Raw genomic sequence first — 26,429 nt, 5'->3', positions numbered from 1 at the left:
ATTATGTGCTGGAAAAGAGTGGTTATCCTTTATTTCACTCTTACATAGTTTCACTCAAATGCTAGTAATCTCTTAGAGTGGAAGTACACATGGCAGAAGCAGATGTATACAGTTGCCTCTCTGTTTGTGCGGACTTCATATCCGCACCCCTTGCTTACTTGCGAGGAGCAAACAGACTAGTTGTTTTTTTAGGAGGTGGTTCTGTATTATTGTTGTTTATTGTTATTACAGCTGCAGGCTAATTATTGCATAATACCTGTAGCTATTGGACAGCCCGTATAGTGGTTTGTGTGTCTGGAGATGAGGGATCAAATCCCTGCTCAACCATGAAAATGCACTGGGTGACCTTGGGCAAGTCATACTCTCTCATCCTCAGAGGGTGACAAAGTCAAATTCCCCCAGAACAAATCTTGCCAAACCCCCCCCCCCCAAATAGGCTTTCTTTAGGGTCACCATAAATAGGAAGTGACTTGAAGGCACACAACAACAAGCTGTTGTACAGAAGCTATTTAAACCCCTTCCATATGTAGGCAGCTCCAAATTACAGGTCTAATGGGCGAGACCTGCTCACATTTGAATTGCCCTTCATGGGAAGTTTTTTTTTTCTCCCTACCAGTACTGTATGTTCTTGATAAGTGACTGATACTAGCTTGGAGAACCTAACCAGTGGTGTGGTACATTTGGCCAGTTTGCTCATTACAGCCAATACTGTGCAGAAAACACTTCCAGTGTATTCCTCATAATGAATGTAATGTAAAAAGTAGCCAGGAAATGCAGTAACTCATTGCTTATTTATATGGAGCATATAAAGTAGAAAGTCTGAAGTAATCAAAACATTTATTACTATAAATAACAGTTTCAATTCTATACAGTTAAAATAATGCTAATTTGTTTATACTTATGCATAGTCTAAAAATTGCATTTATGTTACCTTTCTTTTCTTAAAACTCTAAAGCTTGAATTTGGTGTAATTTATCACTGCACTGAAGAACGGTTATACACTGGTAGAAGAGGTCAAGGGGCATATTGTAATGACAAAAGGCTACAAGTGTCAAAAGTAACAGGTTAGTTTAGATTTTGTTAGTACTCTAAATACTTTGTTATAATTGCAGAGAGTTGACATTGTTTCTCATGTGCTTTCTCTGTTTGATTTACTCATTTTTACCCCATACTTTAAACTATTCAGCTTAAACTTAGTTTCAAAGAGACTTTCACAAGTTACTGTAAAGTTGGATGCAATAGAACTGATGCTTACTTCAAGCACTTATGTTTGGGACAGCTTTTTAGTACCAGTTGAATGAAATATAATTGACTGTGGGTTCATTTAAGATGTTATGATTGACTCTGACCTGTTTTACTACATTTAGGCAAAATTACTTGAAAAGCTATTTTCAGATGTTAAACTCATTGTAAGGAAATCACTTTAAAATCCTGTATTCTACTTTGGGGCATATATAAAGCAGCCCTGTTTTCAGAGTGGATAGGGCCTGACAGCCTGCAGAGTTGATGTCATGAGTTGAAGGCAGGGATGGGGAATATGTGGCCCTTCAGATATGGTTGAATAACAGTTCCTACTGTTCCTCACCATGTCCAATATCTGGCAGGCTTCACATTCACACAGCATAGCATGTGAAGGCTAGAAGATTCATTAACACCCAAATGAAAAGTATTAAATGCAAGCAGAAGAATCCTGGAAAGCTTCAATGCACCAGGATACTATGGCTTTATCCTAATGTTAGAATGCACAACAAGGGAATAGCTTGTTAAAACATTATATTGCCTCATGCTTCTTTCCAAAAGAATATATACAGGTTGAGTCTTTTTTTATCTGAAATGCTTGGGACCAGAAGTATTTTGGATTTTGGAATATGTGCATATACATAATGAGATTGTCTTGGAGATGGGACCCAAGTCGAAACATGAAATTCATTTATGTTTTGTATACACCTTACACAGATAGCCTGAAGGTAATTTTATACATAATATTTTTAATAATTTTGTGCATGAAACAAAGTTTGGGTACACTGAGCAGTCAGAAAGAAAGCAAAGGTGTCACAATATCTCCACTAGCCACATGGACAATTTTGGATTTTGGAGTATTTTGGATTTCAAAATTCCGGATAAGGGATACTCAACTTGTATTATTAATTTGCAGTTCAGTCTCAACATTGGATTTTTAAAATATATTGTAGCATTCTTACTGAAAGAACACCCTTAAAGTACTTAGAATGATCAAAGGATGTAGATAGGGGGACAACTGTTGCATATTTAATTGCAAGTATCCTAATTGGTAATAGCTGCTTAAACATATTTAGAAATGTGGTAAAAGTAATGTTAAGGGTAATTTCAAGATACAGAATATTACTGATTTGGAACACAGAATTTACTAGGAGTAAGCATTAAATGATATATCTGTATGAAAACTGAGATGTACTGTAAAACACAAAAGATGATTTACCATAGACATTGGAAAAGGCCTGCTTTGAAATGCTGTTCTAATAATAAAGATCAACTGTTTATCTTGCAGATATCTCAAAGGCCTTGATTTTAACAGAGATTGGCTCAAAACGTGACCCTGACACTTTGAAAATATTTCTCAGTAACATGGAGCGATTGCTCAGGGCCCAAGCTCATGGGTAAGATTGTCTTCTTACAAAATGAATATTTTAGCAGGACATTTTTATTAACATTTCAGTTAAGAATTCATCCACTTAAACATGGGTCTTGTCTGTACTAGAGAAATAAAGTAGTTTGACACCACTTTAACTGCCATGGCTCAATGCTGTGCAATTCTGGGATTTGTGGGTTTTGTCAGATATGTAGCTTTCTCTCTCAGAGAGCTCTGGTGCCATAACAAACTACAGACTTTATCACTGCTGCCTTTTTGGGGGAAGGTGATCAAGAGAGCAGTTGTCTTCCAGCTCCAGGCACTCTTGGATGAAACGGATTTTCTAGACCCATTTCAAACCGGCTTCCGGGCGGGCTATGGAGTTGAGACTGCCATGGTCGCCTTAGTCGATGATCTCCGTCTGGGCATGGACAGGGGAAGCGTGTCCCTGTTAGTGCTTTTGGACATCTCAGCGGCTTTCGATACCATTGACCATGGTATCCTTCTGGAACGCCTGAGGGAGTTAGGTATTGGGGGCACTGTGCTCCAGTGGTTCCGTTCCTACCTCTTGGGCAGATTCCAGATGGTGCAGCTGGGGGACGTTTGCTCCAATAAGAGGGCGCTTACATCTGGTGTCCCTCAAGGAGCTATTCTGTCCCCCATGCTATTCAACATTTACATGAAACCGCTGGGAGAGATCATCCGGAGTCACGGGGCGCGGTGTTATCAGTACGCTGATGACACCCAAATATACTTCTCTGTGTCTCCGACTGATGCAGTGACTAGGGATGGCATCTCTCCTCTAAATGCCTGCTTGGAGTCGGTAATGGGCTGGATGAGGGAAAACAAACTCAGCCTGAATCCAGAGAAAACGGAAGTACTGGTGATAGGTCCATCGGGCCCTGGTAGTGGAATTTGTCCACCTGTCCTGAATGGGATCACGCTCCCACTGAAGGACTCAGCTCACAGTCTGGGGGTGCTTCTGGACTCGTCGCTCCAATTGACATCTCAACTGGATGTGACGGTCAGAAGCGCTTGTTATCAGCTTCGGCTGATACGCCAGCTGCGACCCTACCTGGATTGAAGGGACCTTGAAACTGTAGTACACGCTCTGGTAACCTCTCAATTGGATTTCTGTAATGCGCTCTACATGGGGCAACCCTTGTACCAAACCCGGAAGCTGCAGATAGTGCAGAACATGGCAGCAAGATTGGTCGCTGGTGGTTCCAGGTCAGACCATATAACACCTATTTTGAAAGATCTCCATTGACTGCCTATTTGCTTCCGGGCACAATACAAGGTGTTGGTTATTACCTACAAAGCCCTAAATGTCTTGGGCCCAGGGTACTTGGAGGACTGCCTCTCCCCATATAATCCGCCCTGCACACTCAGGTCTGCAGGGAAAAACTTGCTGGAGGTCCCAACTGCGCGTTATGTGAGGACCTCGCAACGGGCCTTTTCAATCTCGGCCCTGAGAATATGGAATAATCTCCCTGATGAGCTCCGCTCCACCACATCTTTGGACTTATTTACGAAGAATCTCAAGACCTTCTTCTTTTTCCAAGCTTTCCCCCCATGAGATGTGACTTTGGTTTTCCCCCTCTATATGGTAATGACTCTGGCTATGTTTTTCTGGATTCCCCTACTCAGCTACTCGAGTATTAGTTTTATATGCTGTTTTATATCTTGTTTTATCTGTTTTATTGATTATTGTAATTTTACCTGGATTTGTATGCCGCTTTGATCTGAATTGGAAAAGCGGGATAGAAATAAACTTTTATATTATTATTATTATTATTATTATTATTATTATTATTATTTCAAATCACAGAATTCCATAGCATTGATCCATGCAGTTATTTGTCATGATGTCAAATTGCATTATTTTTGTAGTGCAGATGCAGCCATAGTGAACACATTCAAAGGTTTTGAAGGAATGAAAGTGAGAATATGGAGCTTCTGCTGAACAAGACTACCCCATTGCCTGTACCATTAGAGGGACTTCTTGTGTACCAAAGGATATACTCCTGCCTTTAAGATGCCTCTAACATTTCTCTTAAGAGGGGAATCTGTTGTCTTGTTACATGGGATTCATGGTGGCAACCAAACATTATTTTGTAAAATGAACTACTGTATATATTCAACTATAAGCCAAGAAATATATGCCCCAAAATTGACCCTAAAATCCTGAGTCAACTAATACTGCTTAGAAAGGTCTTGAAACAAGCACCGCCTGATGCCCCACTCTTCATGCCTCAAGGCAGGAGTGTGTGTGTGAAAGAGGTTCCCAGTCCGATTTGAGAGCCTGTTCTTCCCATGAAAAAACACCCCTTTTAGCTCCACATCTTTCCCTTCCCAGTCTGATCTGAAAGCCTTCTCTTCCTGTCAGAGAAACACCTCTCTTAGCTCCTTTCCTAGTTTGATTTGAAAGCCTTCTCATCCCATCAAAGAAACACTCCCTTTAGGTCCATTTCTTTCCCTCCAGTCTCATTTAAGAGCCTTATCTTTCCATCAAAGAAACACCCTTATCAGCTACGTTTTTTCCCTTCCCAGTCTGATCTGAAAGCCTTCTCTTCCCATCAAATCAACATCCTTTTTAGTTCCACTTCTATCCTTTCTCAGTCAGATTTAAAAGCCTTCTCTTCGTATCAAAGAAACATCCCATTTAGCTCCAATTCTTCCCCTCTCAGTCCAATTTGAAAGCCTTCTCGTCCCATCAAAGGAACACCCCTATTAGCTCCACTTCTTTCCCTTGCCAGTCCGATTTGACAGCCATCTCTTCCTATCAAAGAAATATACCATTTAGCTTCACTTCCTTTCCTCCTTAACCCGATGTTAAAAGCTCTCCTCCAGCACCTGGGACGTGATGTTAGGTGATTGGAAGAGGTCTAGAGAAGAAGGAGGGATGGAAGTGATGTTTTCCCTTTTCCTTCCTTTGTTTATGGCCCCCTAGGTTTTACCCTCAACTTATCCACGGGTCATATCAAAATCCATGATTTTGACCCGGAAACCTTCCCTCAATTTATACACGAGGCCAATTTATACACAAGTTATATGCTAGAAGACATAGACTGTACACACTGCCAGCTTGACATCTATTATAAGATTATAAAGAAGAAAATTATGTTGAGTCAAATATCTGGGAATGGGTAATTGTTTTCCAAGTTTCTATGCTAGTTTATAAGTATCTACCAACCTATATTGGTTGGAATTCTGATGGATAGTTGAAGTAGGAGTATACCCACTGAAACAACTATTGTGTAGTGAGTCCATACATAGGTAAGTCATAGGATTTAGGCTGCTGTTAGTTTCAGACCTTTGTACATGAGTCAACACTTGGTGGGGTCTGCCTTATCAGGAGTGTTGTTTTATGTGTTTTGTTTTTGTTTTGCCTATCTCACCCCCCCCCCCTCAAATGCCTTGATTTATTATAGGGTACGTGTAATTGGAAGTGCGACCTTGGCACTCTGTCTTTTAGCATCCGGTGCTGCAGATGCATATTACCAGTTTGGCTTGCACTGCTGGGATTTGGCAGCAGCTACTGTGATTATCAGAGAGGCGGGTGGTGTTGTGATGGATACCTCAGGTGAGTAAATGCCGTTTTTGAGAGGGGGAACTATGGGATTTGTTTGTAAACATATGAGGTGGCTACTTTCTGGTTTTAAGCTTACAGAAGGGAATCTGTGGTTGGTTCCTTCATTATAATGATCCTTCAGAGTTATCAGTTCATTTCATCAGGTCAGAATTATTTATCTTGTTTATTATTGAAGGAGGGCTGCTTCTGGAAGCTGCAGGTTCAAAAATGGGGAGGATGTACCCAGTGTTAGATAAGCTTGTGCAAACTGCCCCCACCCAGTTTTCCTAATAACTGTCCTTGCCTCACTCAGGCCTTTTCGAAATTTCCCAGCTTTCAGGAGAGGGGTTTCCAGGGTATGATGGGATGTATATTTGAAGGAGTTGATCCAAAGACCCCTATTGTGCAAATGGGTTGCTTTTCATTACCACAGAGGGAAGATAGGTGTTCTGGTTAGTTTTGATCCTTCACACATCCCAGTGAAAAACATCAGCTGCCTCTAATGGGTTGTGCAAAAAGTTGCTTGATGACTTCAATACACAGAAGGGGAGAGTCTTGTATTACTTCTGAATCCAAGTTACACGCAGTATTTATGATAAAACTAATCTCCTTTCATAGGTGGACCTCTAGACCTAATGTCATGCCGAGTCATTGCAGCAGGTACCCAGGAAATGGCTACATTTATAGCTCAGGAAATACAGACAATTCACTACAGAAGAGATGATGAGAACTGACAAGACTTGAATATTTCAATAATCAACAGAAAAACCTGCCATTTTGGAGCTATTTTCACTTTCTTCAGGATGGATTGCTTATAGGATAAATGGTTTAGTAATGTGTTTTCCCGTACAGTATATATAGAAAATGTATTAGGAAAAGGTTTTACTTACATTATAGGAAGGTGAAGGGAAACGTTTAATTTTTGTAAGCTACTTGGGCCCCTTTTAATGAGAATTGATATCAACTATGCTTTTTAAATGTTATAGGTATCCCAGATTGAATTTGTTGGTTGCCTCTTTGAGAATGAAACAGAGGGAGTATTTTTGTTACAAACTAGAAACAATCCTTTATTTTTGCAGAACTCAGGTAAACTAGTTTTTTGTTCCACAGCAAGGGACGATAGTTTTAAATTGTGTGCCTAAAATACCCTCATCTAACTGTACTTGAGAAAAAAAAATATTATTCTTTTTTAAAGTTAGAAGTACATTTATTGAACAGATCTTAGATATTTACATTTATTTATGTGTTACACACAACAGTGATAATGGTACATATCCTTGAATTGTGTATTTTCCTGTGTAAATAATGATGTAAATACTTTTAGTGATAATCAGAAGTTAAAAAGGTGTTTGGCTTTTTTCCAAGCATTCAGAATTCTTCAGCTTGATAAAGAACAGAGCAGAACAAAATCTTCACAATTTTTTACAATATGATCTGAACGTTTCAAGAGGAAGAGAGGGACAGAATGTACATCAGGAAAGCCTTTTTCTGTAATCATAAACAAGTGAGGGAAAACACAAGTAGATGTGAAAGAATTTGCATAGGCTGAGCATATTTTCAGTGGCACTTAGTTCTATAGTTCTATCTGAGTCAGTGGCACGTTACAGAGCGCCCAAGAAGGGCGCTCTGCCGCTGCCGCCAGTTGCTACGTCCGGGAACCGCAGCGGCCAAACCGCACGGTTCCCGGGTGCAACAAGAAGTGCCAAAATGGCGCTTCTTTCTGGGCCCTGGAAGTGGCGCCGCAAGGCGCTAGTCATGCACTCGCGGCATCACTTCCGCCATGCGACTCCGGACGCTATGCGTCCGTGACGTCAAAATGGTGACCCCCGTGTGGACGGGCACCGCCATTTTGTATGGACTCGGTCCGTATTAGGGTTGAGGGGCATCCAGAAGGGACGCCCCTTCTCAACCCTAACACGCCCCTTCGGTGCGTCTGTAACGCGCCAGTGTTTTGCAGCCAGATCTCTTCAATCAGAAACAAAGTAGATTCAGCAAGCCTAAAGTCTGCCCATGTCTATATTAGAATGCCAAAATTCACAAGTCACTATAAAGAAAAATGTCTTGCAGTTATATGAATATTGCTGTGTAGCTCACAATTGGAGATAAAGGACTGAAGGAAAACATCTAACAAAAGCCGTAAACTGAGAAGAGTGATAAAATGTTCTGCTTTGGGAGCACTTCATTGCTGTTAGAACCATGGGATCAGGCCCTTGGTTGGAAAAGGGTGATAATTTAGACTTTAGGTTTGATCAGTAGAAATATCTTCCTGGGCTGTAGCAGGCAAGACTGCATATATTATCTCATATGACTAAATAGTCTTGTATTCTAAAAGATAGATATCCCTCAGTACAGAAACCTAGTATGTCAGAAAAAGGATTTTAACCTGGGCTTTTCCTCTGACACCCCTGTTTTCCATTTGATATGTAGTGGTGCATGCAGTCAGCAAACCATCATCTACAGTCTCAACTAGCATAGACAGGGAAGCATTTACTATTTCATCTGCTGTTTGGGATTAGTATTTCTTAGAAATGATGTGAGATACTGTTCTTCACAATAACTATAGAGATGAAATAGATCTTCCCAGATATTAGGACAGTAGGTCTGATAGGGGATGCAGTGGCTCAAATGGTTAAGGCGCTGATTCTGTTGATTGCAAGATCGGCAGGTTGGCAGTTCAAGGCTTGGGTGCCGCATGATGGCATGAGCTGCCATCACTAGTCCTAGCTTCTGCCAGCCTAGCAGTTCGAAAGCATGCAAAAGCAAGTAGATAAATAGGCACTACACCAGTGAGAAGGTAAACAGCATTCTTTGCAATTATGCTGGCCACATGATCACATAGTCATCTCTGACAGAACTGGCTCTTCAGCTTAGTATGGAGATGGCTGGACACGACTTGACAACCTGGTCAATGGGAATACCTTAACCTTTTTCTTTAGGTCTGATTTAGGGGCAAAATAGATCATTCCTTTGCACTGCTGTCCAGGCAGCTTCAGATCACAGCGTTTTGACGCTACATGCTTACTAGCTGGCTTCTGGCTGCCCACACATGGGCCGGCTTTTGGGCATCTTGAGAGCATGGTGACTACAAGCTGCAAGCCCCCAACACACCAGGAAGCCACTGCAGGGTTGCGGAAGAGCTGCTAAAGGCAGCTTTTCTGCAGCCGAAAAAGGAGCAGTTGAAAACCACTCCTTAGTCAGCTGGTGACGCAATGGACTGAGGCCATGGCTTGTGGCTGCCACATCCCCAATCTGTCTTCGGGTGGGCCGGCTTCACACCACCCCATCTGGGCTTACTATTTGAGCCCCAAGTCTCTGTTTATGTCCCTTTCTCTAAGATCCCCTAGTTCTAAATGTACTGGAGTTAAGTGCCACTAAAAAATGATACTATACATTCTGGTTAGCACTGGAAGGGGACTGTTCCAGACATGGGACTAGATGTTTCCAAAGAAATAATCTCGTCCCTTTTAAGTAGGTAGAGGTATGTTTTCTGATGTGTTCTTTCTATTCTACTTGGCAAGACATGTACTCAGAGTGAAGAAAGATAAGGCTATTGAGCCAAATCATTTGGACATGGTAATAATGTTCAGTGTTCCTTTGATCACTCTAATGATCAAACTGAAAATACAAGGATCTGCAAAATAAAACGACATAGCTTCAGGAGGTTAGCAGAGCTTTGTAATTTTCAGTAATCTTTTAAAAGCATTGCTAGAGGAGTGGGGGGTTGTTTTGGTTTCTTGTGTTTTTTGCTGCATCAATCTATGTTGAAGCTAAGTTTCCTTAGCTATAATTCTTTTATTTCATGTAAATGTTTCACCAAAATTCAGCCACATGACAGGGCACAGTCACTCCTTTCCAACAGTATTACAAAAATATCCAGTTGCCTATTAGTTTTGTTAGTCCTGTTCCATACAGTTATAAAGTGTGATGAATGTGTTATCGTGTGAAATATCTGTTTTTCCCAAGTACAAAATGTTATGATTTGAGTGCTTGGAAAATGTGATATCTCTAAACAAAACTTTGAAGAAAGACACAAGGAATGTGCACATTAAGCCAGCAATGAAAAAAGGGCCTAAAAGTACATATATGCAAAAACCTGTAGTCAGTTTCATATGCTGATTACTTTGTTTTGTTTCAAAGTGACTTAAGCTTTTGGTTTCAGTGTAGTTATCTTTGTATTGGCAAGTGGGGTTAGGACAAACTCAAAACCTAATTGTGCCAATGCTGAAAGCCGATGGCATACTTGAACACTGATCCTAGTAACTTACCTTCTAGCTTAGAGGAATGCCATCTCCTTGTTGATAGATGCTTCTGTTCCTTTACAAGCTAGAGAATAGTGGGCTTAAAAAAACAAAGACAGGTTCTTTCCTTTACCATCATTACAGCTGCTATGGAAAATATGGCTGTTTAATTTCCCTGCTTTCTGCAGTTAGTAGGATATAGGCATCTAAGTTAAAAAAGCTAGCAGTGCTGGCAGCTAGAACTTTTGAAGTTTTTTAACAGATTCTGTGCCAATTATTATAAAAGATCATAAAATGTAATACACTGCTATTGCACACATTTTTTAAAACTGAGATTTTGTGTATATTTAATTGATGCTAACTTAATAATATTTAGCATTTATATAGCACTTCAGAATGTTCACAGCCCTTCCTATATATCATCTGTAAATATTAGAAGTACCATCCAAAAGTCAGGATTATTGTTCTGTTGAAATTTGAAGTGAGGTGCTGGGGCTGTGAGACTATAACTTGACTAAGGGCCTGAACAGACAGGCCAAAATAAAGCAGCTTTATGTTGGCCTGTCTGTTCGGGCCCTAAGTTTAACAAATAAGCTGACAGCGGAGGCAAGATACAAACAAGGCTTCCCTGACTTGTAACTCAGCACCTTAAGATCAAACAACATGTTCCATTAGTGCTATATCCTATGTATATATTAGGGCTCAAAACAGATACAGTAGACCTTCCACATTCACTGGGGTTAGAGGCACAGGACCTCTGTGAAAGTGGGGAAACTGCAATTTTTTCTACCTGCAAATGCCTAGAGAAGTGTTTTCTGTAAGAATCTCTAGATCTTCTAGCACAAGTCTATGGTCAGTTTCCAGCAGAATTTCTTTAGAAGACCTAGAGAAAACATATTGATTGAATCCACAAATAAAACTGCAAAAGTCAAAGCCGCAAATGTGGAGGGCAGACTGTATTTTTAGAATAAGCAGGATGGTGCCAGTGGGAATTATTTTTCTCTATATTCTAATTGGGGTGGGGGAGACAAGACTTACACACCAGTGGCACTGGAAATTAAAGACACAATTCTGCTCACTTTCTGTGCGCCTTTTAAAAAAGATTATCCCTCACTACACATTCTAACACAAAATAAATTGTTTAAATATTTACAGAATATCTGTTTTGGCTGTAATTCCCACCAAATTCAGTAGGATTTACTTCTGACTGAACACACAAAGGATCAAGGTATATATGTATCACTCCCCCACCTTTTAAAAGAATCATTTCTCTTTTAAAAACAGTTGTGTGGGTGCCAATCAAGATTTGGACCCTGGTACTCATGGTCTTTCCACTGTGCCCCATAATCCCCAACAGAACCTGCAGCTGCTGCTTCATCTACAACAGAAGCTGAGACTGGTTTCCACAGCAACAGGTGCATTTAATTTGAAGGGATCACTCAAGGAGGAAAGTGATTAACCCATTCCTAGATTGAAATACCCCAGTACCAGTGTTATCTGTGTGACTGCGTTTTTTTATACTGAAAATGACTGAAAACACCAAATAGTCAAAGAGTCCTCCTAAGTGCATTGTCTGTTTTACATTTTCCTTGCCATTTGCAGCCAGTATGAAAGTTCAGTCCCTTAACAATATTACTTCTGATTTTTTTTAATATCCTGTACACCAGGAATATAAAAACTGTGTCTGTTCAGTCACACTACGGAATTATAATGCTATCATTCCACTTTAATTGCCATGGCTCTATCCTATGGAATCCTGGGCTTTGTAGTTTGGTGAGGCCCTAGAGCTCTCTGATTGAGAATTCATTGTTGTTTTTATTGTTGTTTCTTACCCGCCTTTCCCCATGAATCAAGGCAGGGAACAACAGCAATTAACAGACAAACAATATCAGTTAAAACACTTCAGTAAAAACAATCCACATTTAAAAGTCATTTAAAATTCACAATTTAAAAATCATCTGGATAAGCGTGGCAGAAGAGACTAGTCTTTGATCCAAAATACAGTGCCAAAATAATCCAGTTTGAGACTGCTTTAACTGCCCTGGCTTAGTGCTAGGGAAACCTGGGAATTGTAGTTTATTGTGGCACCAGAGCTCTTACAGAGAAGACTCAATACTGCACAATACTACAGTTCCCAGAGTTGCCTAGTATTGAGCCATGGCCGTTAAAGCAGTCTCAACCCGGATTATTTTTTGCAGTGTGTTTTGGACCTTTAATGCTCTTTTAAATTCAGATAGCTTGTTCAGCTGTTGAATCTCTTCCAGCAGGCCAGTGCTACTCCTTAAAACTATCAATCCTAGTGTCACCCTTGCCTCCTTAAGGGTGCAGCCTCAAAAAGACTCACAAGCAATGATCACACACTTCTTGGTTCAAGATAACTTTATTTTAACAGAATTTAACCTAAGCGCTTAGGGGTACCGAGGCCAGGACACAGGTCCACAGCTTACACAGGCTTATATACAATCACATCTCCAGTCCAGTTCTTTCCCACCAATCAGTGCTTGCCAACACACTCCTGTTTACCTATCACCTAAAATGCCAACATTTTCTTTTCTTTTATAGTAACAGATTTCTTCCATGATAACAGATTCCTTACATGGTAACAAATTCCTTATATGATCAGGGCCTAAAGGGGGTTCAGGACTCTCCATCCACAAGTACTCCCTGGATGGTTGCAGCCTAGCTCACTCACACTAGGATTCTAAAGGACAGAACTTATAGGACAGCAGTTAAAGTGGAATAATAGCCAGTACTATGGAACTGAAATCATGGAGGGTTTGTCTACAAAAGTGGGGAGGGGGAGGGGGAGTGATATTCCCCGCCACCAAATCTAGCCACTGGCACACAGTCACTTGCTCAGAAACAAGGTGCCCTTATCACAGCAGTGCAGAGAAGTTTTTAAAAAAACTTTATGTAACTGTTCCAGGCCGGGAACTGGCCCAGACATTGAAGTAAATGGTGGCTCCTGCAAGGGAGCTGATGGAAAAAAGGTTGTGGCGGACCAAAGCAACATCTGGATTCAGGGGCACATGTAGACATCTACGTGATCTCCCTGCAAAGGTGCAGGGTGGCTCTGGGGCTGAACAGGTTGGGGAGTACATTCAGACTTGTGTCTCTAGTGTAGAGAAGCCTAGTGTCGGAGTCAGAACTTATTTTGTGTGGAGTCAGAGTCAGTAGAAAATGTACCTACTCCAGCTTCACAATAAGAATGTATATTATAACAATATATGATAAATTGTTTTTATACTTACACTTTATGTTTTAAAAATTATTAAGTGCATAGTTTGGTACATATTTACATTCACAGACATTTAGGAGTTTTCTTGTTCAGAAATTTTAACCAAATAAATTTATGTTCTAGCAATCTAGGTAGCCTGATGATTCACATGGTGGTGATTAAATGGCTGGTGCTACCCTTTCACTATAGTACTGTGGACTCTTGGTATCCACTGGAGTTTTCTTCCAGGGCCCTCTGTGAATAACAAAATCCATGGATGCTCAAGTCCCACTACATTCAGTGATACAATAATAAAATGGTGTCACTTATATAACATGCCAAAATCAAGGTTTTGTCAAGCCATGGGTGGTTGAATCTCTGGATATAGAATCTGTGGATATGGAGGGATGACTTTAAATTTGTTATTACTAATTAATATACATTTGCCATTTAGGAAGGATTCAGGGGAATAGAAAAACATAGGAGTTGGAGTCAAAGGTTTAGCATACCAGCTCCACAGCCCTGATAATACAGTAGTGATATAATTGTGTAGTTTCAGTGAGCTCAAGATGATGTAGAACTAGAGTTCCCAGTAAACCTTATTATTAGGCATGCTGGCTAGATCTGATTGGGATTGGATTTAGACAACTTGTCAAAGATCTTTAGGGCCACACAATTCATACCACTGCTTTACAGGAAACCTTTCCCCTTGAAAACCATATAGCAGAAGGGACAATATAACTACAGTGCCACACATAGAAACTTATTGTGCTGTTATGTAGCACTAAGTATTTTGTATGCATGAAATGCTGAGATGCATGCTTAAGAGTCTTTCTTTATGACAACATAAAGAACTCTGCAAATCTCAACTGTATGAATTTTCCTTTAATAACATCTCAGCTTACACTGTTTATACATAAAGTTTATGAACCTCCATTTCATGTAAACAAATTGTGCGCCATTAGCTGTCTGTTGTTAAACCAATTCAGTTCTGTAAAATACTGCTGTGGAAACTCATGATCCAGACACTTCTTCCTCATACGGGCCTATGAGGAATAAGTAATGTGTTGTAGAATAATTCTGTAAATGCTATTTACTGTGGTTAAAGGAATGTACCCTATTGTTCAAATTTCTTAGAAACTAAATGAGTGTTTGCATTCTCCAAGGACACTGATTTGTGATAGGTTCTGGAAGTGCTGTATACACATGATGCATAATTAAGTACTGTCGCTGCTATATGATACAATGATAATTGTCATTCCAGTGAAAAATCTGATAAATTAATAGAAGGGCTGACATATTGAAAGTTACTATCTGTAAAAATTGTCTTTAATTCAGGATCTTTTCTTTTGACCTTTGGCCACATCCTGCTTGGTTTCTACATATTCTTGCTTTCGAGTGTAGGGACAAGCAAGAATAGATCACTTTGCTAAATTTTGTCATATTAATTTTTCTAAAACTTTATAAAGGTTGTCTGGTCTGTCATTATTTGAGGAAGAGCCTAACAGCCACAGCAAAGTGTCCCTTGGTTTTTACAGACTGTGTGTACATCACATTTTTCCTTAATGATAATCAGCACCTTTCATTAGGACTAATTTGTGACCTTTTTTCCACAATTACATTATTACAATTCATTCAGGAGCCTTTCATGTACAGGGTTTTTTGTTTGTTTGCTTTTTGTAAAAGGAAATACACTATTCATATATGGGATCTCCCATACCAAATGTTTACTCTTGGAAAGAAAACTGGGAAGCCCTCCCACCATGTATTGACAGGCCTGGATCACAGCCATAGAATAGCTATAGATGTGGATCAGTTTGAGTAGTAAGACCACTGATGTCTACTTGCTATGTTAGATGTATATAATCCTCTTCTGACTTGAACTCAGTAGGGGATCATAGAATCATAGAATTGTAGAGTTGGAAGAGACCACAAGGGCCATCCAGTCCAACCCCCTGCCATGCAGGAAATCACAATCAAAGCATCCCCGACAGGAAAAACAGATTCTGCAAGTTTACAGCACTAGCCAGCTGAACAAAGTACATCTGAGCACACTCAAAGTATATTTTAAAACTGCTGTTTTAAGAAGAGGAAGAGAATCTGCTCGTGTAAATGAAGCATGTCTTTCAGAAGTGGACAGCCTTACTGGAGGATGGAGTTCTTGGACTGGAGAGAAAGAGTGGAGTCAAGAAAACTATGGATTTTACATTCTATTTCTGGGCGTTATCTTGCAAATGTGTTGTGAAGTTGGGGGCTGGTAGCTGGTCTTGAGCTGTAAAATAAAGTCGCCCTAAATCCAGATCTTGTATGTATATTTATTTTTACCTATGAGATCTTTAAAAGAGATGTCAGGATGGCTGTCGTTGTTCAAGTGCCCAAGGCTGTGTCTGCACTACAACAGTAGGTAGACACCACTTTAACTGCTGTGCCTCAATGCTATGGAGTTCTGGGAACTGGACTTTTATGAGACATCTAGCCTTCTCTTCCAGAGAGCTTTGGGGCTACAACAAACTACAGTTTCCAGAATTCCATAGCATTGAGCCATAGCAATTAAAGTGGTGTCAAAGCCAGGGCTGAGGCCTATTCGTAGAGGAAGAAGTGCATACAGAGACAGGGGCAAAGTGGTCAAGAGTCAAGGAAAGAGTGGAGTTAAATAAAGACATTGCTGAATCAGCAAAATCCCCAAGATTTAGGGAAGATAGAGATGAATCCAGGGTCTGACCAAGATGGTTAGAGTTAACAGATTGAAGATCATGAAAATAGTGTTGAACAGTGTGACGAGGAGGTGGAGTATAAGTAAGAGCAACCTGGTTGTGTGTTTACAGTTGTTGTCTTTCTAGATTGGAAGGTGAACCTCTATCCTGGTCCAAAGTCCCTTGCAGAGAGAAACAGATTGAAAATTTTTCGAGAATTGTCCTGTATTTGGTTCCATCCATCTTGCCTCTCAGTTCCTACCAAAGAAAAACATTCCCATAACATAAAGATGATATTCTCAGGGTAGTGAGCCTTTTCCCACATTTGCTGTGTCTCCCACATACCTTTTTGCAAACATTAAACTGGCCTTTATATAGGTTTGTTTCCAATGGCTTCATTCTTGCTAATCTTCCATTAAAGCTCTGGTTTCTGAAGCACTTGTATGATAATTCATATGTTACCTATCTTGGCTGCAAATCTTTCCAATGCCTCCAAAATCACCAAACTTAGTTGTTCTCTGACTAATGCCATCCTTATCTGGTCACTGAGAATTGGGAGATGGCCTTTTGTAAGCAAAAGCAGAATTGAGACATACTCTTTACATTTTATTTTAATGGTGCTCCAAGGTGTGTTCATAGTAGGATTTTAAAAAAATAGCCCAGGCTATTAATTGATTGTTCTGCACAACCTTTTCCCAGACTTGTTTGATACCCCCTTGGTCTTCATTATGCAGTTGAGATACACATTCCAGCAAACAGAGGCTCTCCAGAAATAAGTGCATTGACTCTGACCTCATCAAACATTGGAACTGAACACAGATGGACTCCATTCACATACTTTTGTAAATTCTGAAGGTAATGGGTTACACCAGAACCTATTTAGGTGTGTCACAGTGATGTAACCAACAAATGTCAGTTTGTTTAACTTAATGCTATATTAAAAAAATACTTTGAACCTTCACAGTGTTAAAGATGTTGGGTAAACAATTAACAAATCCATTTGCATCCATTCCAATTCCAGGTTGTAACACAACAAAGTGTGGAAAAATCAAAGGAATGCGTGAATATTTGAACAAGGCAGTATATAGGGATAGAAAAGGCAAATCATGGCACAAAAATGTCTAGCACCTTTAAACCAGGAATTCAACATGTATTTTTTAAAAAACAATCTTTTACCAAGTAAAATAGCATACAAAGCTAGAACAGTAAAGAAGCCAAGACAAGATATGTAAGCTCTTCAGATTTAATGTATACATCTTACTTTTGGATCAGTTTTAAAAGTTATAACTTATTGCTGAAAAGAAGAGTAGAAATCAGTAGATAACATCTCCACCAAACTAGTGGTAAAATAATACAAAAATATACAAAAGCAAATTTCTGAGATTCTGTTCTAAATATCCTCTGTCCCAAATCTTAATGAGCTTAGAAGCTAAGTCACAAGCAGCATGAGTAGAATGAGTCTATTGCTAGGTCAGTGATGGTGAACCTTTTTAGGTCGCCGTGCCAAGGGTGGAGCTTCCGCCCTCTGGGGGTGGGGCCCATGCCAGAGGCGGGGCTTCCACCCTCAGAGGGCGGGGCTTCCACCCTCCAGGGGCGGGGATTTCCCTCGCGCCCTTTCCCAGCCCCCAGCTGTGTCTGAGAGACAGCTGGAAGTCGGGGGAAATTGGGGGAGGGGTGACGGGCGCGCCTGCTCCTCCTGCCCTTCCCTTGGCCTCCGGCTGTCTCTCGGAGACAGCTAGGGACCAGTAAGGGCCCGTGGGGGGCAGGAGCAAAGGGTCCACAGGCCCTGCTCCTGTTCTTGGGGCTTCGCCAGGCCGGAGGTGTCCTCCAAAGGATACCTCTGGCCTGGCGAAACCCGGCGGGGAGGAGGAAGCCAGCAGCCCCTGCTCTTGTCCTCGGGGCTTCGCCAGGCCAGAGGTGTCCTCCGAAGGACACCTCCGGCCTGGCGAAGCCCCGCGGGCAGGAGGAGGAGGCTGCCCGCCCTTTCTTCTTCGGCCCTTCGCTCCGCGCCTAAGGGCTCCATGGAGCCCTTTGGTGCAAAGCGAAGGGAGGCTGAGGGGAAGGAGGCTGGGCACGCGTCCCAGACCCCTTCCCTTTGGCCCTTCCCTCCGCATCAAAGGGCTCCATGAAGCCCTTTCACGCGGAGGGATGGGAGGAGGAGCCAGATGTGTGCGCCTGTCTCCTCCCAGGCGCCATTTTCTGGCTTCCTGCTATCTCTCTGAGACAGCGGGAGGCCCGAAAATGGCAGGGAGGAGGTGGAACGGGCACGCTAGTGCCCGTTCCGCCTTCTCCCTCGCCCCGTGCCTGGCGAAATGGCATCACGTGCCACCGGTGGCACGCGTCCCATAGGTTTGCCATCACGGTGCTAGGTTGTTGAAATAACCCATTTAAGGAGTGGTCAATCTTAATCCTATCCTTTCTGTGTCTCTTTTCAAACTGACACCTTTGTACATCACATAGCCTGAAACTTTCACCAATACTAGAACCCCTTACTTCCCTTGTAATTTGAACCAGTTGTAGTGCTACATAAAGGAGTGTCAGCAATTCACAAAAAGTCATTCATCCCAGTGTGTTACTGTTCCAGACCTAATGGTACTTTGGGTCTAGCACTGAGTTGGAGACTCATCCTACCATTAGAGAGATGAAATATCCTCCTTGGTCAGACCACAGGACATCAGTGTCCACTACAGTTTATGGCTAATCGAGTCTCTGCATCTAACGGTTCAAGAGTGCTTATATTTAGCTTCCTGGATACAAGCACCAAGACTTCTCTTTACTTCCAAGACTCTCCAGGCCTGTGTGTGGTCTGCAATGCAATCTTGTCTCCCTTTTGAATCCAAATGACAATCTTGGCCCTGTTAGTGCATAGAACTCTGGAAGCCCAAAGAAGCACTGGGAACTGTACTTCACTCCCCAACAACTTCAGACCTAAACAGGAGATTCAGATCAAGCTTGTATTCCATTTTGTATTGAGACAAGCAGTCCTCAGGCTTGAGTCATCAGCCATAGGTAACCTGGCAATTGACTTTCTGTATGCCTGTATGTGTTGGCTAACAAACAACTCTTACAAAAGTTAACAAACATTTCTAAACCATTGGTTTGCCATTCAAAGGGAAAGTGGGTTCCCTTGAACTTTCCACTGCTCAGGGAAGCAGAAGTGTGAAAGCAGCAGATTTATCCACTGGTTACGTACATGTAATTCTTACATTAGTAACTAAAATCTTCTCCAACCTGGTGACCTTTGTGGATTATAATTAATTGATCAGTGGTGGAGGGTACAGATTTGAGAAGGGTGCTCCAGATAGGAGTGAACAACTTGTGGCCTTCAAAGGTTGTTGGGTTGTAACATCCACATCACTGGTTATGTTGACTGGGGCTAACAGAAACTGCAGTCTTAAAAACATGTGGATGGTCACAGGTTCCCATCTTGTGCTAAGGATTTCCACGGCTCCCTAAAAACCAAATACATGCCTGTTTTGTTTGTTCCTGCTTTTAAATCTCATTAATTAAAATAAGCCCGAAATAAAGCCCATTGGGGTGCTTGATTTACATATTTGAATTTAGTAGCTAGTACCTGAGAGCCAGTATGGTGTAGTAGTTTGAGTGCTGGACTCTAGAGAACAGAGTTCAAATCCCTGCTTGGGTATTGAAACCAGTGATCTTGGGCAAGTCACACTATCTCAGCCTCAGAGGGAGGCATGCACAAAAACTCCTCTGAACAAATCTTGGCAAGAAAACCCCTTGATAGAGTTGACTTTAAGGCACACAACAACAACCTAGTATCTACCCACTTATAGTGTAATGCTGTGCGGTGTCCTTCCTGTACAACACAGCCTGGAGCACAGCTATTTTGGGTTCTAAGAGCTGCAATATGAGCACTGACAAAATTGAGAAAGGGTTGTGAAGAAGAGTTGTTTGTGAAGCGTATCAGAGAGGAAGAAGAGATTGCACAAAAAGTGAGTAAAATAGTCCAAGGCCTACCCCCACTTGCAGTTCATTGACAGGTCACTTTCTGGAATGGAGATGATCTGAGCAGCCAAAATAATCTTCCCCAAATGTTCTCTCCTCAGAAAAAAAATGCAAACAGCTTTCGGTATACTCTTGAGCTGAGGGCAGTGACAAGTCATGAAATGGCTCTAATAATAGTGGAGGGAGATTCTTGCCTAGTATGACTAAAGGCAGAGTTGAACATGTCGGCAAGCTTATTCTGTGGTGGTGGCAGCATCAGCAAAAAATAATTCAAAAAATTACTTCTTTTCATTAACACTATATCTTCTCAGTGTTGTCCGGGGGTTTCTCAGAGTGTTTCACAGCCTGCTGTGAACTGGGATTGTGAGGAAGATAAAGGGACCCTCACTATATTTTCTTTGCAAGACACTAAGAAGATTGGGTCTCCATAATTGCTACTGTCTACTTATAGATGCATGGGGAGCACCAGCTGGTCTAGTTTTACCAGATAACTTTCAGTTCCTAAAAGCCTAGGAAAATGATCAAGGTGTTTGTCCAAATCCAATTTGGCATGTATGTTCCTGACCTTTATCTTTCATGGCTTATTACATCTAGCAAAAGAGGATGGCCAGCCAAGAGGTTTTATTTTTGTCAACAAGAACAGGGAGGAACAAGCCTTTAAAAAAAAGAAAGAAAAGGAGGGGGGGGGGCAATAAAGTCACTCTTAAATGAAACTAGCCTGGACTCTGAAGATGTAGTTATAGGCCATGTGAAACCATGGGGATAGCCCACCTGTGATATGTTCTCTTTTTTAAACTTTGGAATTGAGTTTATGAATTTCCTTCTTGTTATTGTTATTTAGTGTCACGTTGGCTTCAGTTTACAACAACCCTATGAATGGGAGTCCTCCAAGAGATCTTGTTATTCATGGCCCTGCCAAGGTCTTGCAACTCAGGGCTGTGGCTTCCTTGATTGAGTCTATCTATGTGGCCTTCCCCTCTTCCTACTCCTTTTGACTTTATCAAACATTGTCATCATTTCCAGTGAATCATGTCTCCTCATGTCCAAAATATAGCAGCATCAATTTAGTAATTTTTGCTGCTTTTGGACATGTTGCCAATGTTTTCATTAATAAGGTTTTCAGTCCTCACAGAGGATCTGTCTCATCTCTGAAAGCTTTGATCGCTGCCAGTACATAACAACCACCCTTGTATACAAACTTGCTTCCTGTGTCATAGTCATAGAATCCTAGGCTCCTCTGAGCTAAGACAAGAGAAATCTGTGTAATTGGTTGAAAAGAAAAAGATATAAAGGGCATAGCAGAAACCTGATGGAGCAAAATCTCCAGTGGAACATGGTCACCTCTTAATACAAACTATAGAAGGATAAGCAAAGAAATGTATAAACTAGTCATACTTTTTCTACATTGGTTAGCAATAAATTCTACCCAAGGGCACGTGCTCTTAGCACATAAGATACATGCTTTTATTACATGAGGCTAGTAAAGCACAATTACAGTAGGAAAATAGCATCTTTGACAGGTACTTATCACACAATAGCACTTTACAGACCACCCAAAAAGGGTGGTCTGCCGGTGCCTTCATTTGCTGCACGGAGGAGCACCAGCGGCCAAAACGCGTGACTCCTCCGCACAACAAAAAGAAGCTGCAAAATGCAGCTTCTTCTTGCGGCACCCTTATGACGCCGCAAGGCACCATTGGTGCACTTGCGGCGTCATAATGGTGCCAAGACGTGCGGACGCTAAGTGTCTGCTACATCGAAATGGTGGCGCCCATGTATAACTTTTAAGACTGCAGTTTCTGTTAGCCCCAGTCAACATAACCAGTGATGTGGATGTTACAGCCCAACAACCTTTGAAGGCCACAAGTTGTTCACTCCTATCTGGAGCACCCTTCTCAAATCTGTATCCTCCACCACTGATCAGACCTTACCTGGAATATCGTCCCCAGTTCTGGTCACCACAATTCAAAAAGGATGTTGACAAGCTGGAGTGTGTCCAGAGGAGGGCGACCAAAATGGTGAAAGGTCTGGAAACCATGTCCTATGTGGAGCCGCTTAGGGAGCTGGGTATGTTTATCTTAGAGAGAAAAAAGGTTGAAGGGTCACATGATAACCATATTTAAATATTTGAAAGGATATCATATCAAAGATGGAGAATGCTTCATTTCTACTTCTCCAGAGGCTAGGATGTGGAGCAATAGTTTCAAGCTACTGGAAAAGAGATTCCACTCAGTATTAAGAACTTCCTGAGTCTAAGAGCTGTTGAACAGTGGAACATGCTGCCTTAGAGAGTGATGAAGTCTCCTTCTTTGGAAGTGTTGAAGCAGAAGCTGAATGGCCATCTATCAGGAGTGCTTTGATTGTATATTCCTGCATGGCAGAGGATTGGACTGTTAGAATTGTTAGAATCAATTCTATGATTCTAACAGGACACCAAATTCATGTGATAAATACAGTACCTGCCAAAGACACTATTATCCTACTGTAATTGCACTTTACTAGCATGTGATCAACACCCTAATGCAAGCTGTCAGTGTCACTGAAACTACTGGAAAAGCAACCACAGTGGTGTTAAATGTAACTTTTATGTGAGTGGAAAACTACCAAGAAAACCAATAGAGTCATATTTGACTTCAAAGGGGCTGGTAAATAAGAGAAAAACTAAGGGCTTTTTCAGTGGTGACACCTCAGTTAGGAAATGCATTCTTCTGAGAAGCTCACCTGACTCATCTATTATAAACTTTTTTGGTTCCTGGTGAAAACACTGATTTTCTTTTAAATTATGCTTCAGCATGTTTCAGATTTTGGAAGTAATTTTTCCTTTCCCTGGTTGAATTTAGTGGTTTTTTTATACTGATTTTTATACTGTTCTTTGTTGGTTTTATGCTGATTTCTTGTTAGTTTCAGATAGTATATGGACTGTTTTTATTTTATTAGCCAACTAAGTCAGTTAATTGAGTAGAAAAAATATAAATGTGTACATTGAGTTGTTCTTTACTTTCTTTCTGCCTTCTCTCTTTAATATCTGTTTTCCTCCCTCCAATAAATCCTAGTTGTTATTAAATTCTCTTTTAAGTTGTTCACTGTTTCGCCCTCATAATCTCATTTCAGGAAACATGACGGCCTGTGTCCCACTTATTATAAAAATTAATTGCTTCTTTTCTTACCATGTTACTACTCTTCTCACAGCGTGTATTTACCAAACGTCAAGTATGGAAGAAGTCCAAAATTACTGCCACTTCTTGTGATTATTATGATGCAGTGATTGCAAAAAGAGAACAGAAAAGAATTATAGAATGGAAAAAATGGTAAAATGAATTCTCCTTCTGCACATACTGAAGAAATATGTGGTCTGGGGCATCCTGCCACACAGTTTCACACTTCGACTCCCAATTATTTTATCCAATTAGTTTACTCAGAACCCAGATAGACCCTTTTGCTTTCAACCCACTAGCTTCATTGTTCTATACCAACAGCAAATGTTGGCTCCCCGATCAAGTGATCTGCTGTTATTCAATCAAGCACCATACAGAAAGCCAGCCACTGATGAATGCCAACTCAAGATGTTTCCAAGCTGACAGTCACTGAGTATTTTGGCACTGGTGAAGCAAAAACAAAAGTATTAGCTGAACTGGTTTCTGGATAAGGGGCAGAAGAAGAAAAATCCACTCTGGGCTGTTTATAAAAGTTTTTCAGGTGTGTGGAGGGGGTAGGTTAAATTTGGGGTAATGTGAGCTGTCCCCATTAGGTTAAAAAACAACAACACTACTTCTCTGCAGTATTCAAGGATATTTGCAAAGGAAAGGACACAAATTAACATTCATTTACTCCTCCTCCTTGGATTGGAGCTTGCTAAGGGCCCCCACACAGGCTGCTCTGGCTCTAGACCAGCCTCCCTCCCTAAAGACACAGAGTAAGAGTAACACTGCAGTTGGATGGCAGTCTCTAAATGTGGATTTCAGCCCAGGCACCAGCTGTGTGTGTCCCAGGACCAAAGAGAGAAAGGGGTGCTGGGGTGAAAAGTTGGGGAAAGCAGGAGAATGAACTCAGAGGAACTGACAGGCAAGGGGTGAAGCAGGTGAGTAGACATGTAATTATTATTTCTGTGGAACAAGCAGGACCTGTAACAAAGCATTGCAGTATAATGTGAAGTTGAAGGCTTTCACGGTTGGCAGCCAGTTTTTTGTGGGATTATCAGGCTCCATGTTTGTGTCTTGGAAGATGGCAGCCACAGATGCTGGCAAAATGTCAGGTCAGGAATGAACTTTTCCAGAACAAAGCCACATAGCCCAAAAAATCCACAAAAAAACTATGGATATCACACGGGGAAAATTGGGGGTTTAAACAGTGATTATCTCGTGAAAATTGCACAATCGCAATTAATATTTTCACACATCGCAATTAAAGTACCATTATCCTGGGAATAAACAGACAAACAGCAATAAATCATTCATGGGAAATCCCGTGACTTGGGTTTATCACACAAAGGAGATCGGCAGTTTATCCCTTTAATATCCCAGAAAAATAATGTAATTACGTGATATGATTTCACACTGCATTGCACAAAACCCGCCATTAAAGTGGTCACAAAGAAGCATTAACACGCATTTTTTTATTTTTGGGATTTCGGCGACAATGCATTTCCAATATTACTTTATTTGCGCAATTGCATGTGATAACCATGAAGTCGAAGGCTTTCATGGCTGGCATCCACAGTTTTTTGTGGGTTTTTCGGGCTATGTGGCCATGTTCTAGAAGAGTTTCTTCCTGACATTTCGCCAACATCTGTGGCTGGCATCTTCTCTTTTTGCACAATTACTCACTATTTTCGCTTTATTTGTGGGATACTTTAAATGCACTTTCATCTCTTTAATGCCAAAATTAGCCTCAGTGTTATAAACACCAATGATTTGTTGCGATTTATTGCCTGTTTATATGTGAAAATGTTAATTGTGATTGCGGGATTTTCATGGGACAACCGCTGTTTAAACCACTGATTTTCCTCATGTGATAAAGTCTTATGTTGCAGTATATTTTACTGGTGCGGTAATAATTGGTGTGGTCGATCACAGGGATGACATGGGCAGAGCATATTTTGAATTATACATTTGACAAAAGTACCCCATGATCAGAGGGGTACCTTTTTCAGCTACAAAACCCAGAATCCCTTAGGTTGGGAGATACTGAAAGTTATATTCCAAAAAGGGTTTCCCAGCTCTGCCAATGATACACATTTTAAAAAAAGAAAAAAAATTTTCTTTGGATGACTCTTTTGTTAGATGGATCCCCGGCTGATTAAACAACCATATCCAACAATGGTTCAGCATCATTAATTGCTCTGGACTGACCTGGAGGAGTCTTGAACAAATCCTTCAGTCCCTGGCCTTCAAGAAATGACTTGAAGATCGATCAACAAGTTGTGAAAACTAGTGAAAAGGAAATATTTGAGGAAAGGAAAATAAGATATGAATTTGATCTTTTCCATCTGCTTTTCCTCCTTTCTATTACTTTCTTTCCACTTATTTTTTCTTTCTTTTTTATTCTTTACAATTTAGAGGGGGATAGGTTTTTATATAAATAAATAAAAGGTTAAATAGAATGGGAAAATGGTCAAGGAGATAGTAGAAGAAACGGAAAGAGGAGAAGGGAAGAAGGGAAACAGATAATAAATAAAAAGAAAAAAGAAAAATAAAGGGGAAGACGGACAAAGGGAGATAATGAAGAGGAAGAAGAGAGAAGAAAGGAGAAAAGAACAAAACTTTACTAGAAAACATTGTATACACAAGAAGAAACAGAATGAAGTCCATAGAGAAAATAAGAGACGAGTTAGGATAAGTTTATGTATGAGAAAGTGTGAGGACTGAAAATATAACGAATGAATGAATCTTTAAAATAAAGAAAAAATAATGGCAAAAAACCAATTAAACAAGAATTGACTTGAAGATAGGAATAGATTCCCCTCCAAAAAATCCAGTTTGAAAATGCAACAAAGCTAGAAAGGCAGCTAACACCACAGAAGACAGAATCAAGATTACAAATTAAGTGATCTTGAGATGCAGGGCTGAAGTCTATAAAGTACAATAACATCCAAAATCCACAGTGATACCTTTATGGGGACCACCAAAATGCA

The 26,429-nt window shown here is 40.8% G+C and overlaps 1 protein-coding gene across 1 annotated transcript in view; it reads left to right on the top strand.

Moving 5' to 3' along the window:
- LOC149317191 (inositol monophosphatase 2-like) overlaps positions 1 to 15,936 on the top strand; it is a 31,228-nt gene extending 15,292 nt beyond the window's left edge. The window contains exons 6-9 of the mRNA XM_089517015.1: positions 956 to 1,064; positions 2,528 to 2,636; positions 6,043 to 6,194; positions 6,801 to 15,936. Coding sequence (XP_089373141.1) covers positions 956 to 1,064; positions 2,528 to 2,636; positions 6,043 to 6,194; positions 6,801 to 6,916 — 486 coding nt within the window. The 3' untranslated portion in view covers positions 6,917 to 15,936. The remainder of the gene's footprint in view (positions 1 to 955; positions 1,065 to 2,527; positions 2,637 to 6,042; positions 6,195 to 6,800) is intronic.
- The last annotated feature ends 10,493 nt before the right edge of the window (positions 15,937 to 26,429 follow it).

This window comes from Sceloporus occidentalis, unplaced genomic scaffold (genome assembly GCF_023333645.1).
Source record: "Sceloporus occidentalis isolate IW3139 unplaced genomic scaffold, rSceOcc1.0.p SCAF_3, whole genome shotgun sequence".
Lineage (NCBI taxonomy): Eukaryota > Metazoa > Chordata > Lepidosauria > Squamata > Phrynosomatidae > Sceloporus > Sceloporus occidentalis.
Note: the sequence above shows the minus strand (reverse complement) of the source record. Positions and strands in the feature narration are given on the sequence as shown.